The 20192-nt window shown below is 38.3% G+C and overlaps 1 protein-coding gene across 1 annotated transcript in view; it reads left to right on the top strand.

Annotated features, from left to right (window-relative positions):
- The first annotated feature begins 252 nt into the window (after positions 1 to 252).
- Positions 253 to 20192, top strand: part of LOC134226015 (transcription factor SPT20 homolog) — a 42776-nt gene continuing 22836 nt past the window's right edge. The window contains exon 1 of the mRNA XM_062706528.1: positions 253 to 617. Coding sequence (XP_062562512.1) covers positions 596 to 617 — 22 coding nt within the window. The 5' untranslated portion in view covers positions 253 to 595. The remainder of the gene's footprint in view (positions 618 to 20192) is intronic.

Below are 20192 nucleotides of genomic sequence, written 5' to 3' on the forward strand. Positions count from 1 at the left end.
CTCCTTCTGTTTCAAGTATGTATTGAAGCAGCGCAGAGATTCGCAAACCACTGCTACTGCGCTTGCATGTCGAGCTTCTGGTTTCCAGGGGGGTCCATTCTTCTCTCGCACCGACTGGCGAGCATGCGGCACGATGCAGTCCAAGACTCTCAAGCCTGGCGCGCGCGCGGATACGGATTACTGCAAGCAACAATAACAACAACGAGCAGTAGGTTACCTCTCTGAGACCCCGACGGCTTCGGCGAATGATTCGGATTTTCGTGCGCTCAATATTCTACGAACCCGCCACTATTGGGCTGCGCGTTAGAGACGCGCTTTTGTGATTTCTTATTTTATAAATGCCAACTGCAAAGCTGCATCCGTCTAATTTGTGCGCTGGTAGACATGCGCGAAGCATGTCGGTCGGAAAATTCGTTCCCCAAGAAAAGTGGTGAAAATCCTGTAGAGCCTTGTTAAACCGCAGAATCGCGTCGTTGGAGTTATTTAATCTGTGCGATTTGCAGTTTGGGTTGCTGTTTAGTGTTGCTCAGTTTGCAGTTGAAAGGACTTTCGAGGACTTATCAAGTGAGAAGTGGCTGTTACGGTGTTTGTAAAAATGTGGTTAAGATTGTTCATTGGTGAGTTGAAATTTTATATTGAACAATGTGATATGAAGAATATTTCAAGAAATTATCATTTGTTTGGAAAAGTGTACTGTGGATGCAGTTTGAGTCAAAACTAACTTCATGAGTCAAACATGAAAACTGGATAATAATGCAAAGTGGCTACATTGTTCCCTACTTACTCAAACAGAAGCTGTTGGTTCTGTTTCAAATCCTAATTATACAGTACTTGAAAACAGGCTTACAAGTGACAGTGGTGTTCTAGTTTTATTTTGCAAGCAACGTTAGTAAGCTTTGCTGCAGGCATCCGGATAATGAGATACGATTGTGGCTAGTGACAAAGGGAAAGTAATTTGCAGAACTTGATCTACTAATCATTACAACTAGTTGCTGAGTAATGTTAGGCAGCTGGATATACTGTAACACTTTGTCTATAAAGAATGAACCTTGAAGTGGAATGTTGAAAGGTCGCTAATACTAGAGTGTGTCCAATTTACCAATGTTTTCCATAATTTCGTCAATGATAGAATACTGAAAAAATGGCTTTGGGATGAAGTGGTAGTCATCTTAGTTTTCTCGTACAACCTAAAACATTTGAGAGCATGTTCAGGCCAATAATATATTTAAAAGTCTAAAAAGTCGGTTCTTCATATTTTCAATCTCCATCATATAGAAAGTAAAGGAATAAGTAGCAAATAAAATAATGACTTTTTTATGTTTTCAGCAGCGAGCACTGAGTACTCATAGTGTCTATAGAAGAATCGATCAAATTACTGCCTGGACTATTGGGTGAATATTTTCCATATTTCCCATAGATTGATTAAATTCATGTAGTTTAACCCTAATTTAAAAACAATGCTAACATCAAAATATGATTGTGCATTAAAAGTTGTCTTTCTTTGAGAACAGGTATTTTCTTTATCTGGTATAACCTCTGATAAATTTCTTTGCAAGAAATTATTAGACATTTGAATGTAAGGTAAGACAGTCTAATACGCCCCCCTAAGGCAATACTTATGATAACTTTTTACTGTTTAACGCCATTTATGCAAACTTTATGTTATTGGGTAGTCCAAAAAGTCGCAAATGCATTGCCTGTGAGTAGTCATATTAAATATTACAGAGAACACGTAATAAAGCTTTTTTTTTTAAATGGATTATACCAAGTGTCTGGGCTAAACGTCCCACACCGTAACCAAAGGCGTTTCATGGCCCTTTATTAGTATTTTATCTATCCCATAATAAAAGGTTGCAAATCCCTATGTACTTGACATAAAAAAAAACCCAACATAAGTTCATTTGAGCAGGTTTGAATTACATTTCAATAGGAAGTAACTGCTGCAGGCTCGCCGCGCATGTGTGCAGTTGGTAAGGGCATATCCTCCTGCCTATTCCGGGGACGTTTTGACCAGTGAAACATATTTTCGAAAAACGTTCCATTTTTGAACATTGAAGCAATTTTATATCATACTAGCTGACTAGCTGTCTCGCCAAAAATTGATCAATATTTTGATACAATTTTGTCGAAAAGATTGAGTTTTAATTTTTAAAATTCTATTTTCATCATAACATTTTTCCTCGTAAATAGAAGAAGAAAACGAATATAAATTAGCAAAAATTGGGCGGTTCATTCTTGAGTGATGCGCGGTCGTACAAATGGCAACTTTGTTTTATATAGGGGAACTGTTTCGTTTTCCATCTCACTGACCATATATTCATCTCATCGCAAAACAAAGAAAAACAGCACCAATCTCGTTGCTTCTTCTTGCTTACATACGTGCTCACTGCTGAAAACACAAAATTTAAAAAAAGGCAAATTCCTTTTCATTGCTTTATTTTTGATGGAATGGAAATGGGAGCTATGAGATGAAGTGCCGAACCGTTTCCTTATATAAAAATAAGATAAGAATAACCACTGGGAAAAGTTATTTTTTTGCCCAACTGAGTGTTCCAGTGCAAGTTTTATGGACAGTATGCTAGCGTCGCGTCGCTCTAGAATGTTGAGCAAACAAACATGGAAAGTTACATCAAAACTTTTTGTATTTTGCTATTATTTTCATTATGTAATACAAACAAACTTCCATTTTCACATAGTATGATGATTTTACAAATATTTAAAAGTACAACTGATTTTTACCCTTAGTTACTTATAGTTTTCAAGAAATCAAAGATTGGGTTTAAATCGCGAAGAAAACGGTACTAATTCATTCCAAATAATTTTATAATTGTAGGGGAGGAGGTTCGGTTGTGGGCACCGTTCGATTATGGGCACCCCTACGTATCTTTTGACAGATAACAGATGCGGTCGTTCTGACAACCGTTATAAGTTTGCTATTGTAACATGATTTTTTGTGCTCAATATCAAACCGGATGGGGATCTCTACTTTGAACTAGGGACAAATCAATTTTTTGACGTAAAATTACGTCTTCCGGTGGAAGGGGGGGTTACGTCTTCCGATAGGGGGTTTCAAATTTGGTACCGTCACGAAAAGAGGTTAGGAAGTACGAGCCAATAACTCAGCCGTTTTTCAACGGATTCCGGAGATTTTGGTATGAAGCGATCAGTAAACACTCTTAGATTCTATACAACTGTTGTAAACAATTGATTTAATGCATTTAACTATTGAAAAATTTAATTTCGCCAGCCACTGTTGAAATTGCACTTAAACAGTAAATTGCCTACATTTCGACTATTAGCCATCCGGTATGATCATGCGTAAAATGTTGATGATCAAATTTCGTATCCTCTATCGCACTATACGTAATTCTAAGTTTAATTTGCGGTCGTATCTTTGATACAACCCTCTACATTTTTAAATAAAAAAACAACACAATTTTTTTTGCCTTTTTGAAAGTGTCATAAATTGAAGTGATTTATTTTAAAAAGTGAGTTCCAATGCATATTTATACTGTAAATTTAATCTATTAAGGCTCAATGACGATTGACATTAAAATTTCATTTTTTAATTTTCATTTTATTATTTTATTATTATAGAGTTTTGGCACTTCCTCAGCAAGCGTGCTGGGAATTTTCACCTACCCCAGGCAATCTGAATGCCAAACGGGATTAGGCTCTGTGGATCTCATTCGCCGGTTGACTTAAAATCATATAATAAACATTTGCACCAGATGTATTAGTTATGGTGGTTCAGGAATCTTCTTACGATGCTGCAAGTTCCAAGAACCACTGTCTTTTGGATGCTATGGAGGTTATGAGATAATTCCAGCTCTCCTAAAAATCTCAGAAGATATTTCGGGACGATTCCGGTTGCTGAGATAACAACCGAAATTATACGCACGTCCTCCAGGTGCCACATCTGTTTCAACTCCTCCGCCAAGTCGTGGTACTTCGTTATCTTGTTGGAGAATGTTGTTTGGACATTATGGTCTAGCGGTACAGCAATGTCGATGAGGGTTACCCGCTTCATCCTTTTGTCATAGACCACAATATCGGGCCGATTGGCACGAATGAGGACATCCGTTATGATCTCGCGTTCCCAGTACAGCTTCACGAAACTATTTTCCAGAACCGGGACAGGCACATATTTGTAGTAGGCGACAAACTGGTTAACCAAGTTGTGCTTTAACGCAAGCTGTTGGTGATCAATGTTGGCTACTTCGTTATGATGACCGAGATAGGCTGAATCAGCTAAGGCTGCACACCCGGACACGATATGCTTTATCGTCTCTCATACTGAATTGCACTTCCTGCAGCGGTCCTCCACGTTTTCGTGCAATATATAGTGCCGATAGTTCTTCGTCGCAATTACCCAGTCCTGGATGGCTACCATGAATCCTTCTGTTTCTGAGAAGAGTTCACCCCGCACCAGCCACGTATTCGACGCCGCTTTGTCGATATATTCCAGCTCCAGTTGATGGGGGTGCGTCCCATGCAACTCCTTCTGCTTCCACGATGCGATCATCTCGTCGACAGAGCGCGATAGATTTCGTGGCGGTTCTGGCTTTCCACGAAGTATCTTCGTAACTGCTGGATCTGGGAAACACATAGGGTTTGTATATCGGTGACGCCTCTTTCTCTTACTGTACGTGGCAGGGTGACTCTCTCAATGGACGATTTTGAATGGCGCATGCGATGCTTAGTGAATGCCACTTGTACTGCTCGTTTTAACGCCTCCAAGTCAGTCCTGGTCCACTTCATTTAGATCATTTAGTAATTCGCGTTCGATCATTTAGTAGTTTGTCAATAACTCATTCCAGAAGCTGCATTTCAAAATGTGTCGTATGGTGGACTTCTAGTACGAAGGTTTTTCTGCAACGCTGCCTTATGGTTCGTTGTTTGAATACCACTAGTAACGAAGTTATAACTATAGTTTCAGTAACTTAGACTAAATGATAACAAAATTCCAATCATTTAGTTTAAGTTACTGCAACTAGCGCTATAACTCTGTTATTAGTTGAATTCTAACAACGAACCATTAGGCAGAGTTGTAGAAAAACCTTCGCACTAGAAGTCCACCATACAACACATTTTAAAATTTAGCTTCTGGAATGAGTTATTGACAAACTACTAAATGATCGAACGCAGATTACTAAATGATCGATAACATCCTTGCTGGATCGTAACACCTTTTCTCCATCTGTAATGTGTAGGGATGTGCTCCACATCCCCATAGCGTGCTGCATTAGCCTGATGACGTTACCGTCTATCTTATACAACTGCAGTACCTTGAGAAGGTACGAGTGAGGTACTGAGTCGTATGCCTTTTTATAGTCGATATACGCCATGCTCAGGTTTCTTTGCTTGTGGGTGGCCTGCCCAACAACGACTGCATCAATGATGACCTGATCCTTGCAGCCTCGTGTGTTACGTCGACAACCTTTTTGTTCCTTGGTCATCAGGTTGTTGACGTCGCAATGGTTCTGCACCCTCCTCGCTATTACCGATGACAGCACTTTGTACAGACTGGAAAGGCACGTTATTGGTCTGTACTTGGCTGGGTTCAAGGTGTTCCGATCCTTCGGCAGAAGATAAGTGACACCCCTTGTGATGAATTCCGGTAGCTGCTCAGGGTTATCTAGTACCGTTTTGAAGCATTCCGACATCCGCCCGTGGACCGTTGTGAGTTTTTTTATACCAGAAATTATGCACAAAAACGGGTCCTGGTGCAGCCCAATTCCTGGTATACCAGGTAGCCTCACGTATGTCTTGGACGGTCACGTTGATAGCGGTCATGTTTCCAATTCCACCACAATATTGCTCTTCTTCTGCCATCCACACCCCATCGCCGTTGTGTATGACGGGGTTCTCCCATAGATTGGACCAAAACTGCATGACTTCTCCAATCTCCAGAAGGCCCTCGCCAAAATCGGCTTTGTCGTTTCGGATGTGGTTGTAGAACTCCTTTTCGTTGATGTTGAACATTCGATTTTGCTCCTTCCTCTTCGAACATTCTCCATAATAAGAGATCACAGAGTTCTGTAGGTTTCACAATTTCAGCAACATTTCGAACTAGCCTGGTTGATCGATTCCCCTGCTTGTACTGTGTTAATCGACCAACCTTTGACCGCAGTGTGGCGATGCGGGTCTCCAGACGTCGCATCCACGCGGGTTTTCGTGCTTTGGGGCGTGCGCGTCCATCACTCTCACCTTATGGGCGCGTTCGCAATCCCAACGCTCTTACAACAGTCACTGCAGCCGAATACACGATAAATTGCAGCTCCTCAAGGTTCTCCACGGTTTCCAAGTACTGTGGCAAAACATCCTGGTTAAGGATGCTTACTGTACTCGTCAACCGATAGGAGTACTGCAACTTGGGTATCCGGTGTCGGGACATGGGGTCTGTTGCACGGAACTGTGTAACTGCTGTGCCCATATGATTAGCTAGTTCGTCCTTCAATTGCTGTCGTTGCAATTCCACTGTTGGTCCTGGAGCGGCGGGTGCAATCGAATCGCGACGGTTACTTGCGATTGATGCATCCAACCCAACAGAACTCCTTATCGATGTATCGCTCGATCTTGCCTCCTCCTCCTCTCCTAGTTCCCTCTGCACTTCCCGCTTGATGTACTCTACGTCTTGTGGAGTCAGCATATTATGTGACATAATAGCTCTTTGGCGTGTGTACAACTTGTTCTGGTCAAGCTGGGGTGAAAACCGATTATTATATTTATTATTACTATTATATTATTATATAATATATTATATTATTGTAATATATAAACTATTATATTATTATATTTATCATTATTAAATTTCATTTCATAATTTTTTTTCACAAAAGACAACCTTAACATAAATATTTTGGCCTCAAACGCTCAGTCTACTTTTTTCTTACAAAAAATAATCGAGGCACACACATTTCAGATTTCGGAGGCATTCTGAAAACCGTCCCCTAATGAACTTTTTTTTAATTTCCATATTGAACACGTATAAAGGGGATTCAAATATTGACTTTTTCGCTACTCTATGCTTCAAATGACCACAGTATCTATCTCAATTTTTGAGCTAATGTGGTTGTAAATTAACTGTGTACACGTCGATTCAGGCTTGTATGGGAATTACTATGGAAATAGTCGCTTTATGAAAAACAAGAAAAGGCCAAGCTGCCGTTCATCTACTATTAGATTATTAGAATTTTTTTTCCTGTTCGGGTGTGCCACTGCGACCAGCTATTAGATCTATTGTAGCATTCCCCGTGTCCTTAGTGTTTAAGTGCATGTCGAATTACTCCATTACTATTGCGAAGCAATGAAGTATCGGATTCGATACAGTTTTTGTTTTGTTTTCCCAAGAGTACATGATACGGTCCCGCTATTTAGACCCTTCACAGAGAGAAGTCTCATTGAAGGCGCGGCCCTTATCAAATCTTTCCTTGAGAAAAAACATAACATTAATACTGTTAATTGGCCATGCATCGGAATCCTAGCCACATCCTTGTCTTGCTTCTAGAATATCACCAGTAAAGCTAGAAACCCGGGATTTAGCTCTATCTACAAGACCATTTCAATCTAGAGAAGTTGTTCAGTAACAAGAATTTCCGTGTGTTCCTCGAACTACCATTGTTTACCAATTCATGAAGAGTTAGTACATCCATTGAACCCTAACTCGAACTTTTTCCAGTTGTTAGATCTGTCTAGGTCGATGGGCCCTGGTTGTATAACTAATTGCCAGAAAAGCTGTTTCCGCTGCATACAATTTAGCCTCAAACAAGAGAAATTTGAGTCTTTCAACCATGTGCAGGGTAAAGTTAATTTTGCTATAATTCAAAAACTGCAATTGGTATACCAATACCTCTATAGAGGGTACTGAATACGATAAATTCTTGAAATACCACAACTTATTGCCCTAGCATGAAAAATGGATTAAGCTAGGGCTCGGTTTGGTAGATCTTACACCGTAAAACACTACGTAAAAGTGATCTACCAGCTTTGATTTGAAATTTTACTTATGCACTCACGGAAGCACACTACTCAATATGGAAGCAATGCACAACTGTCATTTTTAATATTTCAGCTTTGCTGCATCGCAGCATGCGTGGAACAATAGAAACGACAGTTGAACGTTGCTTCCGTATTGAGTGATATTGATGCTATTTTTGGAATAAATAAATAAATAAAAGGATGACTCCAAAAATGTGATCATTTAAGTTTAGAAAAGTGCAAATCAAGTGAATCACTGTTAAATGTTTCTTTTGTGCCAAGCACAGGGATATCAAGATTGTCTCCCAACCGAAAACAGCCTAGATCGGATCGAGATTCGGATTCGCCATTTCCGGATTGGCAATTCTACTCCTTTGTTCGCAAGCTTACTGGAGACGTTTGACAAATTTTCCATACAATATATAAAGGTTTTGGCGATTGGTGTATACATTCTAATTCCTTAGGAAATTTTCTGGAGACCGAGAGCGGTGTTGAACTTAATCTGTAGATTTAAAAAACACATTAATAAAGCTTAAAAAATGGAGAGCGAGAATGTATGTACATTAAATAGGTAGGGCAAAATTGAGACCCCCCCTTTGTGTGGTGTGTTAGCTCAACTAACTTAGCTTACTTAGCTGTGCTGTAGGTACTTAATGCGGATATCGTTCTCAGATGATGCTTCCAATGCGTGATGTAGGTAATGGGTGAGACTGCTTGATTAGAATAATTGGATCCTAATATTCTGATTAATTCACATATCCGTGACCGGAGAGTATCATTCCCATCACATTGTGTTTACGGTTCCAGGATTTGTCAAAGTTCAATTACAATTCAGAGCATCAAACAAAGCTCAGGAACGTTTGCTTCATAACATTTATTCTATGAATGTCCGTTATCACAATCATTAAACTGATGCCATATGTCACTTTTAGAACCAGTAGTCTGTCAAAGATACAATGCAATTTTTCAAGAACATATACAGGAAAAGGGCAAAAGGTGCACATATGTGCAGCGTAGACTTTGAGCAGGGAGGAGCCAAATTTAAATGAGTTCTGGATCATGCGTAGTTTTGGCAATCTTCGAAAATAAACTTATGAGTTTTTGTGCATGCCAATTTGATAACTGACCCAACAACGCAGCACGTAATAATCATTAAGAAAAATGTGTTTCTAAAATAAACCATATAAAAGAAAAATAAAAACGAAATAAACTTATTTTAAGTGAATTTAGAATTATTTTAAATGAGGGGGTCAACCGCAAAGGGGTGTAAGTGATAAAAAGTTGGTTTTGAGAAAAATGGGTGCAAAGTTTTTCAATATTTTTTCTCTTCGTACAAATTGTATGGGAGCTAAAAAAATTACTAATTTTCTGTGAATTTTCACATTTTTGATAAACATCGTACAGCCTATATCAACATATTGCCTATATCAACATAAGCTTGAGAACCGAAGTATTTTTTGCTGTAGTCAACTCAATTTTGACCAAAATGTCACTTACACCCCTCTGCGTCTAACCCCCTCAAATGTAAACTATTGCAAGCTTATTTTCCTTACAATTAACGCTGCGAAAATCCATGATATGGATCTGTTCCAAAAGTTCACGCTACGGCACTGTTACATGAGTTCCTCTGTTTATTTTTTGCATTACATCAACAAACTTCATACTGTTCTTATGATGATAAAAAAATACATACAATCTTACATCGTCAATTGCTCAGATCGGTGAAAAAATTGCATGAGTGAGAATCAACAATCTCTTTATTGAAAAATTGTCCAGGTCGTGTGTTTAATTTTTTTTATATCTTTATTAGCGAGACTTCAGCCCAGTGTGTTTAAATTGATTTGTAGCATTGATTTGTTGATCCTCATGTATTTTAAACAAAAACAGTAATAAAAAATGTTCGTGGCCTCTAATTTATTAAATTTTGGCTCAGGTTTGCATGATACATGACACTAGTGTGGAAAAGATTATTCTATTTGGTTTTTCAGAGATTTGTATGTTAAGCAGATATTAGTTGCATATGCTTTGTGCAATGCTGTAAGTAGCCGGTGACGCAAATGTCGTCCACTTAACTCACGTTTGAAAAGGTAAATCTTTTCGCGAGAACAATGTAGAAAGGCCATCCTCAACGGCCACCTAGTGACGATCGCATAATAACCTGTTTCATAATGACTATCCGTGACGAAAGCAAACAACAGGAGGAAAACTACATGCCACAGCAATCACGATTACCGCTTCTCCTACGGAGCCAGCGTAGTTTGAACAAGGGTCGCCAAAGCTGATCTCTAAACAGGATCAGCGCGCGCAACGACGACGGCTATTAGGTAATACCTCCAACTCCTTTCTAAGCTAACGCCATGCTACATCTTCGCCAATGTAAATGTACTTATGTGAGATGCTCAGCAGAACCAAGAAAATTAAGGCAACCAAGTGTAGCGAATAGACGAAACAGTAAAAAACACATATGTAGCAAGTACAACAGGGCAGGAACTTTCCCACCATTACCACCTGCTGCCGTATGTTTTACCTCGGAAATGTTTTCCGTAGCAACGTGTGAAGACCCACATACCTCCCATGACCAGACCTGGGGGCTAGCCGAGGGCGGCTTTTGATTCGACAACGAATGGGCCGCACCTGCTGTTGGCTGCGTTTCGATACATGGGAAGATACTTGGAGGTCTGTTTGTTGTGTGTATTTTTGCATTTGAATTTTCAACGAAGAGGAAACCTAACATAATGACTTCTTTTAAAATTTCCGCCTGGTTAAATCTTTCTGAAGTTATAACTATTCCATTGTATGCAATGCATATGTGTATTGATGTATTTATGAATAAACACGTGCCTGCGGGTTTTCAAGTGCTTAACTGGCACCAAGCATTTAGGGATATTCTTACAATACAAATTCATTTATTTAATGTATGTCTGCTATTTACGTCGTAACTTTCTGAATTATTGAACAACACGGAAAGCATAAAAAATAAATTGTAAATTCATCTTTTTTTCGAGAAATTTTAAAAATAGTGGTTTAAAAATATGTTACACGTTATTTTGTTCAGATTTACGAAAAAACAACAATATTTATTGCACTATTAACCTTCTAATTCCAAGGCTCATTGTAGTCGGGGTACTTTTATTATTTTTGTAATTTTAAATTGTAGCGAAATGTTTCTTTTAAATCTTGGTCAATAATAAAAATGATTTCAAAATACTGATTATTCTTATAAATCAGGTTATAATTTTTGGAAAAAATTTTGAATAAAACCTTCTTAAAAATTATTTGTATCGGCCTTACTTGAGAAAATAAAAGGTTATGATGGCGAACGATACAATCTAAAATATTAGTCAAATTTGTTACACGGAAACTAAGTTTCAAAACTCGGAGATGAGCCAGCCTCGGGCTCAATGGAAGGCTAACTAAAAAAAAATGTGATGATGAACCACTGTGATGATGTCATGTTCAGAGCGAGCTCCAATGTGAGTAAACATGTTATGGTGCACATTATTGGAAAATTTTTGCATACCAATAATAATAATAAATGTTAATGTCTTCATACGTTTGCAAATGATCCTGGAGAAATGTGACAGTAAAAGGAGTAATAGTCCCATTGGTGAGATATTATAATGACCTATTTGCAAATCAAATGAATAAACTATTTGCAAATTATGTAATGCTTTATTAGGGGATGGGAGAGGGTCTGTCAGATCGGCCCATACACATTTTAGAAACCTTCTATTAAAAAACTCACCCACTGATTAATCCCGCTAGGTGATATCATGTTGGTGCCGAAAAATATTTAAAAAAATATGAGTGAGTGTTTTTAGCGTGTTTTGCGTATAAGAAATAGTATTTTGGCCATAACTTCTGATCCCATAGTCCGATCCGTACAATTTTCAATAGCAAACAATGGGCCACGACCCCGTCGTTTGATTAATCTTAAGTTCCAAAAAGTATGTCTGCAAAATTTTGTACACATTAACACATACACATCCATTAATACATACACACATAACAAACATTACCTTCATTCGTCGAGCTTAGTCTATTGGTATATAACACTATGGTCGAAAATGTCTGAACAATAAATTCAACAAATGTTTACCATATGAACTGATATGCAATGTAAAATAAGCATGTATGTGGCGAATGTACAGACACCCATAATAATCAATGATTTACATTATGATTAAGTTTGGTTTGAGCACCATTTCACGGCCTATGTAAATCAAAAACATGAAACAACCCCTGGAATGCGGGATGCTGGAAAAGGTGGCGCTAAGACCGTATCCAGCTGATCAAGTGCCACTTACGGCGACACAAACCGGAAACCGTGTGGCCCAATGCTATCTGTGCATACCGGTAGCTAAACACATTTGTTGAATTAAAAATTCATTCGACAATGTTTGGACTGACAGGTGAGATTAGATTAATGGCTTCTCGGTCAGATGCTTTCACCTGCTGTGTGTCATTCATGCCATGTGAATAGTCAGTGTTAGTTGGCGGGTCCAAGATCAACTTCTTTCGATATACGCTCAATTTGTTCCGCTAATATAGGGTGAATGTGGGTAAATTCATGAAAAAGGGATAATGATGATGTGCTTTTTGCTGACGTAACATATTGTGGCAATTAATACGGCACAAACATGTTGCATTAGGAAACATTCAAAGATCGAAATTGTGTACCCTCAGGTGAAAAGGTTGTTCAATGTATTTCATGATTCAACTGAAGGAATGAGTCATTTTGCACACGGAGCATGAACGTCTGAAAGAGTTTAAGTTAATTCCAACTTCCACTACAATTTTTCATTTTTTTCTTAGTTTGTTTCGTGTTGCTGACGTTCCGGATGAAATGATGTTTTTGTGTATATTAAACATGTTTTCTTTCGTAATCTTCGGGGATGGTGTACACGGTATGAACTGGTCATAGGCTGACTACAACTTATCAGAAGTCAGTCCAACTCATTATGAGCAAGTTATTACTTATCTTGACACATCGTGACAAACATAAAATTAGTTGTTAAACTGGTCACAAACATAATATTGAGATATTGAAGAGCTCATCTTTCCTGACCTCAGCAGAAATGTGCGTAACGGGTTTAGTTCTTCCAAAAATAAAAAAAACTGAATCGTAGAATATTTTAATTATTTTAACTATTCACAAAAACTTGATTTATTATCATCCTTTTAACCCTTATCGAACATTCCCCATTTCAATAATACAGCATATTCTATTTCAAATAATCGCATAAACAGATTTGAATATTTTTTCATGTTTCTTTTACGACTAAAATTTTACAGGGCGGTTTAGCAGAACCGCGACCAATTTTGTATCAAAACATTGTCGAATATTTTTCAGTTGGCAGAACATTTGGGAGATACAATTGTGGACCCATAAATTATAATCAGCTTGCCTGATAGTCGGACGATTTCAGTTATAATATTTTACAAAAATTTAACTAAGACGAACACAAACTAACGAATTGTGGATTTTTCAATAAATTTGTTGATTTAAATTGAACATGATTTGTTCTTGAGACCATTCGTAGAACTTCGAGCTGCGAATTCATGATGCCGCATTTGACATTTCCAAACACCCAATCCTCCAGTTAAAACTTCGACATTTTATTTAAAATTGAACAGTAGAAGCTTATCCTCCAGTTAAAACTTCGACATTTTATTTAAAATTGAACAGTAAAAGCTGCCGGTCTGCCCGGTGTAATGCAACGTACACACCAGTCAAGCAGTTTGACAAACATTGACTCCGCCCCAAGAAAACGCTTCGGTTGTTGCTTTGTTTGAACGTGTGTGAAGTTGTTCGAACAACCATTTGATAGTTGGCGGCTCGGTTGGAAAAAATTAAAATGGTTTGATTTTGGTTTGAGTTGTCGGGGTGGAGTCAAGGTTCGCCGAACATGTTTGAGCATTTGTAGTGAAGTTGCACAAACCTCCATATATTTTTTGATGGTTGGTGCTCAAGTTGATGCTTCGGTTGTTCGTGTGTGATATTGTTGGTCGAATGAATTGATTCGCTGTTGGTGACACTTGAATAAACTTGAATAAACGAGAGGTGGGGTCAATGTTGGTCAAACTGCTTGACCGTGTGTGCGTTCCATAACGCGAACAGGAGAGATAATGCCTTCTTTAAATAAACGCGTTTGTTAGATATAACGAAAACAGAGGTGATAGTGCTTTCTTCAAAAGAATGCGTTTGCCCGGTATAAGGTGAAAAGAGTAAAAAAGACAATGCCTTCTTCGAATGTATGCATTTGCCCGGTATAAGGCGAACAGAGGAAATAATGCCTTGTTCAAATAAATGCACTTTCCCGGTATAACGTGAGGACAGGATATAATGTCATCTAATTGAACGCATTTGCCCGGTATCCCTTTCTGTTATTCTGCCAAATTCTATGTTCACGAACCATTTAAAAACTAGTCTATGAGGACTGAAATTTCGTTTAACTCTCTGCAAGACTCTCTGCATTGTGATAAGAACGTGTTGTAAAATCTATCCCCAAACTTAAATATTTTTTCAATAGGGTAGCACACGAAGTGGCAGGGGACATTGATCAGTTTAACCAATTTCAAGAAATGAATAAATTATTATTTTCTGTTATTTCAAGTTCTTATTGTGGGTTAGGTATCTTAATCTTGACTAAATTTGTTGCTGAATGATATAGCTTTCGGATGAATTTGTGTGACCCTTGGGAAAAATGGGAAAATAGCCAATTGAGCCTATTTTCAAAATTAGGAAGGATTCCGCGTCGTATAATTACGTATTAAAGTTCAGCGACTCAGAACAGTAATTATAGGTTTTTTGCCTCTATCATTTTTCGAATTTTATTTTTAACATTTATGCCGATAAAAATATTTAAAAACAGTTTTGTCCCTCCCCCTTGGTTTTTTTTGCCAAAAAATAATATTTTGAAAGGGCAACAAAATAAAATTCGGATAATTTTGAGGATTTTCAAAACATTCTCTAACAAATCCGAGGAGTTTATTTTTTTATTTTTTTCATTTCAATATTTTTTTTATTATCACCTCCCTCCCCTCCCCCCTTGACCTCTTGGAGACCAGTAACACAAAATGTTAATTAAATATTTTTAACGGCCTTATCAATTCAAGCGCCTGATGACTAATAGCCGAAATGTAGGCCGTTAACTGTGTATAACAAATTTTTAACTGTGCCTGACGAAATTGAATTTTTCAATAGTTTAGCGCCTTTATTCAATTATTTTTATTAGTTGTGCTAAATCTTAAAGAGTTTGTCGGTCGATTGATTCAAAAATCATCAAAATCGGTTGGAAGATGGCTGAGTTATTAGCCCATACTTCCTGACCACTTTTCGTGACGGTCTCAAATTAGATTCTGCAGAATGACCTCCCCTATGTTTTTCCGAAGGACGTATTCTACGTCAAAAAAGCCATGAAGAAATATTTACAAACCAATAAAAACAAAATCAATTTTCCCCCGGATTGCGGTACTTGAGAGTTTTACACGATAAAACTTCTCAAAAAAGGTCGCAAGAGGGAAGTGAAAGGGTAGTAAGCCTTGCGAGCACAAGCGTAGAATTGCCAAGCGATGAAGGATTATCAGCTCGGAAAATTAGTATGGATCTACGTTCAAGATTCTCATAGAAATTGTGTAGATTACTCGACAGGAGTTGCCTTGCTATTGTTTAATTCGTAAATCATTTGTTAACCATTCATATGGATTCTAAATACAATTTAATTGAGTGACAATGTCTACATTGAAATGAAGTATAAACTTGAAATAATGACTAATTCGGGGTACTGGCTCATTCGGGGCAATGACATTCGGGGTAATGGCGTTCGGGGTAGTGGTCTTCGGGATACATGGTATTATGGTTAATGGAACTATGGGTAGTGTCGTAGAGTCCCTCAAAACCGTTGAACAACGACAGCAGAGTAATGATGCAGCTAGATCACACGCAGTATAAAGCTCCAAATCAAGCAGAAATACGAAGAATGCTGCAAGTAGTTGATGCCGGGATTGCTGATAGTGCGCGAAGATTTTGACATGATCACATGAGAGCAGGCAATATCCTCACTTGGTAAATCATGATATTAGCAACAAAACGAAATATTGAAAGCAATTGTTGATATTGCTTAATATGGAGCGTCAGCTCAGGAAAACGAAGATTTGAGGAGCTCCGAACTATAAAAATCTTGGATCTGGTTGTAAAATTCAAATAGGCAAATTCAGTGGCGTAGCCAGGGGGGTGGTTTTGGGTATAAAACCCCCCCCAGAGACATCATTTTTAGAAGAAATTTTTTTTCCGAGAAAAAAAAATGTTCGGAAAACCCCCCCCAGACCAATTTTCTGGCTACGCCACTGGGCAAATTCAATAGTAATACATAATATGTTTACATTCTGTTCATATATTCGTTTACCTTTTTATAGTGAACAAGGTTTCATTATCTCCCGGTCATATGTATATTAAAGATTGATGGCAAAACGAGCGCATAGTTTGGATGGGATGCAGCATGTAACAACAGCCCCGTTCGTTTGATCCGCGCTGACAATGATTATCATAAGTTCCACAATGATACACACTAGGGTGGCTCAAATTAGTGTGGGAAAAACTTTTTTAATTTCTTTTTGATGGGCCGCCCTCTTATTCGGTTCTATTTGATGCCCTGATGCTCTGGACAAAATTTCAGCCAAATCGGTCAACGTTTGGGCGGTGCTAAACTCGTTGGAAGTTTATATGCAAAAATGTATGCAGAAACATCCAAAAACAGTAAATTGCAGCTGGACTACACAACTTACGATGAAGAACTATAATACTCATTCAGATCTTGGAGAATTTAATACAGAATGTTATGCAGAAAACCGCGAGAAGATTAGAGTTTGCCCGGCCAAGTTATTAGCATTTCTCTGAAGTGGGGCTTGAGCAAATTTCGTTTCTTTTACCTTTGAAAAGAAATAAATTCACCCCTACAACACTCCAGTAAAATGCTAATATCTTTGCGTAATAAACTCTAATCTTCTCGCGGTTTTCAGCATAATATTCTGTATTTAATTCTACAAGAACTGAATAAGTATCATGGTTCTTGATCGTAAATTGTGCCTTCCAACTGCTTATCACTGTTTTTGGATGTTCCTGCATACATTTGTCCATATAAACTTCCAACGAGTTCAGCATCGCCCAAACGTTTGGCCGAAATTTTGTCCAGAGCATCAGGGCATCAAATAGAATCGAATAAGAGGGCGGCCCGGGGCCCTCCTTAGCCGTGCGGTAAGACGCGCGTCTACAAAGCAAGATCATGCTGAGGGTGGCTGGGTTCGAATCCCGGTGCCGGTCTAGACAATTTTCGGATTGGAAATTGTCTCGACTTCCCTGGGCATAAAAGTATCATCGTGTTAGCCTCATGATATACGAATGCAAAAATGGTAAATTGGCTTAGAAACCTTGCAGTTAATAACTGTGGAAGTGCTTAATGAACACTAAGCTGTGAGGCGGCTCTGTCCCAGTATGGGGATGTAATGCCAATAAGAAGAAGAGAAGAAGAAGAGGGCGGCCCATCAAAAAATTTGAAAAAGTGTTTTTTGAGCCACCCTAATACACACTTTTGTACAGATTCAATCGCAATGCTAGATGGACGATGCTAGCTTCCTTGGTCCCGCTGAAGTGGCTTCGACATTTTGTGTCTTTTTTATAGTCTAATTCACACGCTTAGTTTCATAGGGGCGTAACTGTATTGATCGATTTCTTTTCGTCGATGTTTTCTTTGTATTATTGTAGCGAATTGCGCTAGTATGTCGATGATTTAATGGTTTGGTGCGATAAAGGATGAATGTATCTTGCATCAGAATCGATAATCACGTTTCTAGCTTTTGAAACAATTGAGTTATTAACAAAATATAAAATCGATTAAGAGAAATCGATCAATACAGTTACGTCCCTATGAAGCTAAGCGCGGGAATTAAATTTAAGTCTAAGGGTGAAGCCAGAGTAAACGCGACGTGCAATGCGACGCGACAGTGCAATTTGACAGCTTGCTGATGATGATTTTTATCTTTTACGTGAGTCGCGTCGCATCGGTCGTCGCGTTTACTCTGGCTTGTCCCAAATTCAAACATTGCTATTAATATACATTCCGCGTGAAAAATAGCCGAAAAGTAGACAAATTTGCAACGTTTTACTGCAAAAAGCTGCAGTACATGACTCTAGCAAATTACCCCACACCCGTGTGTCAGGATAGTTTGTCACGTAATTTAAAGTTATGTTGTTCAATTTATATGCCTTTAATCGCTTAGTTATGTTCATTAATAATTATTGTTTCAAAATGTGGAAGTCTTGAGATGTGAGTACTTCTAGTCTGAGTAGGGCCTCAATTTTTATGCGAGGCCGCCTTAATTTTTATCATTGGCGTAACTAAGACACTAAAGAAAAAATCTACGGGGGCCAACTTTGTTTTCCATTAAATTTTCTATTTCACAGAAAAGCTACTATTTTCGCTTTGTTGGCCTTCCAGACAGCTCTTTCAATACATCTATAAACGACTTGAATATTACAATAGTTGTTCTAACGACACTCAGTGCTCTTGACATAAAAATCTAGAATTGTCGTAGGATTCCCAAAAATTGAATGCAAACAAAAGTCTGTTGTGTTTCAGAAATCCTTCCGAAAGAATTCTTACAGGGGTTAGACAAAAAAGGTGAGATAGGTAAACTTATGTCGAAATTCAAATCAGCATAACTTTGCGTAGAATAATCCAATTTTGGTAAAACCAGGACCATTAGAAGCGGATATTCTACTGTCCTCCTGCAAAATCTAAGATTGGTCCTTGGCCACCGGAGATGTCCCTGGGTTTTCCGAAGGTATGTTCGAGATCATGTTTTATGATTTCTCCAAAAACTAGAACCATATAATATGCCGATCAATGGTGGCTGTAGATCGAGAATCTATCAAAACTACGCAGAGATATGGCCATTTTCGTTCCGGGAGAATGATGAAATGATAACAGATCAGAATAATGCACCTACGTTGGCCTTTGTAACTTAGCGGCTACTGAATAAGCCCGAGATTCCCAAATCGAACGTATAGTCGAAGCACTCACAAACCATTTTCTCAAGCCAACACTTCAGTAGTCACTAAGTTGCGAAGCACCAGTCCCATCAAAGGAATGTTGTTACCTCTAATACATTTTTCAAATCAAAATCTTCCAGATAATGTACATATTCACATATGAGTTTTTAGAACATAGTAAACTAATGTAGTTGACAATACAAAACATTCTCTACCACATGACACACAATTAGTGGTCCTATTTAGTATATTTAGAGAAGAGCCATTGACTACGTAATGCAAAAAATTGCCATTTTCAAGCCCCCTTCCCCTCTATGTCACACTTTTTGTATGAATCATCAAAATATTTTGTATGAATTGTCACACATCGGGCAACCCCCTCCCTCCTCTAAGCGTTACGTAATTTATGGATGCTCCCTTATGCCTGTGTAGGGAAAACATATTTAATGCTAAAAATTTGAACATATCGACATAAGGAGAGTGAATCCAGAACAAAATACGATTAGAACACATCGAGATAGAGAGATATCAAGATAGGGAGGTTATGGAGATGTAGAAAGCCAAAATGTATGTAGACTGGAGGGCCCGAGGAAACCATCGACATAGGGAGATATAGAACATCGATATGCAGAGAGTCGACTTTATTTAATTTCGTAGAGGCAGTTTTAGATGCATTATACAGGACTTTACAACGGAATCGATATTCATCAGTTTTATGGTTTCTACTTAATGGAACGTCCGGTTGTGCTGTGCACTTCCTAGTAGGTAAAGTAGTCGATGCAACTTCTTGGCATTTAGTGCAAATGTGAGTATTTGAATCAAAAGCATACCATCGTCGTCGACGACGGCATTGACCATCGAGATCCCTTGGTGCATGTTCACCGCAGTTGCAGAAAGTAAAAGGAGCGATCTGGCTGATAGGAGAAATGAGACACGTTCGGCCAACTGGCGTTCCATCAGGTGAATATCAATGAGTCTGGATTGATCGGTATGACTATTTCGTAATGGTGTGTACATTCCATTCCATGAAGGTGATGACGACCTAACGACTTTACGAGACATACATGAAGAAAGTGATGGATAATAATATTACGTGATTGTGTCTATCTCGTGGCTTTGATGTGGTGTGAATAGTTGTGCAATTTTTATTAAAGTTTTTCAC

The sequence above is a fragment of the Armigeres subalbatus genome, chromosome 3 (assembly GCF_024139115.2).
Source record: "Armigeres subalbatus isolate Guangzhou_Male chromosome 3, GZ_Asu_2, whole genome shotgun sequence".
Lineage (NCBI taxonomy): Eukaryota > Metazoa > Arthropoda > Insecta > Diptera > Culicidae > Armigeres > Armigeres subalbatus.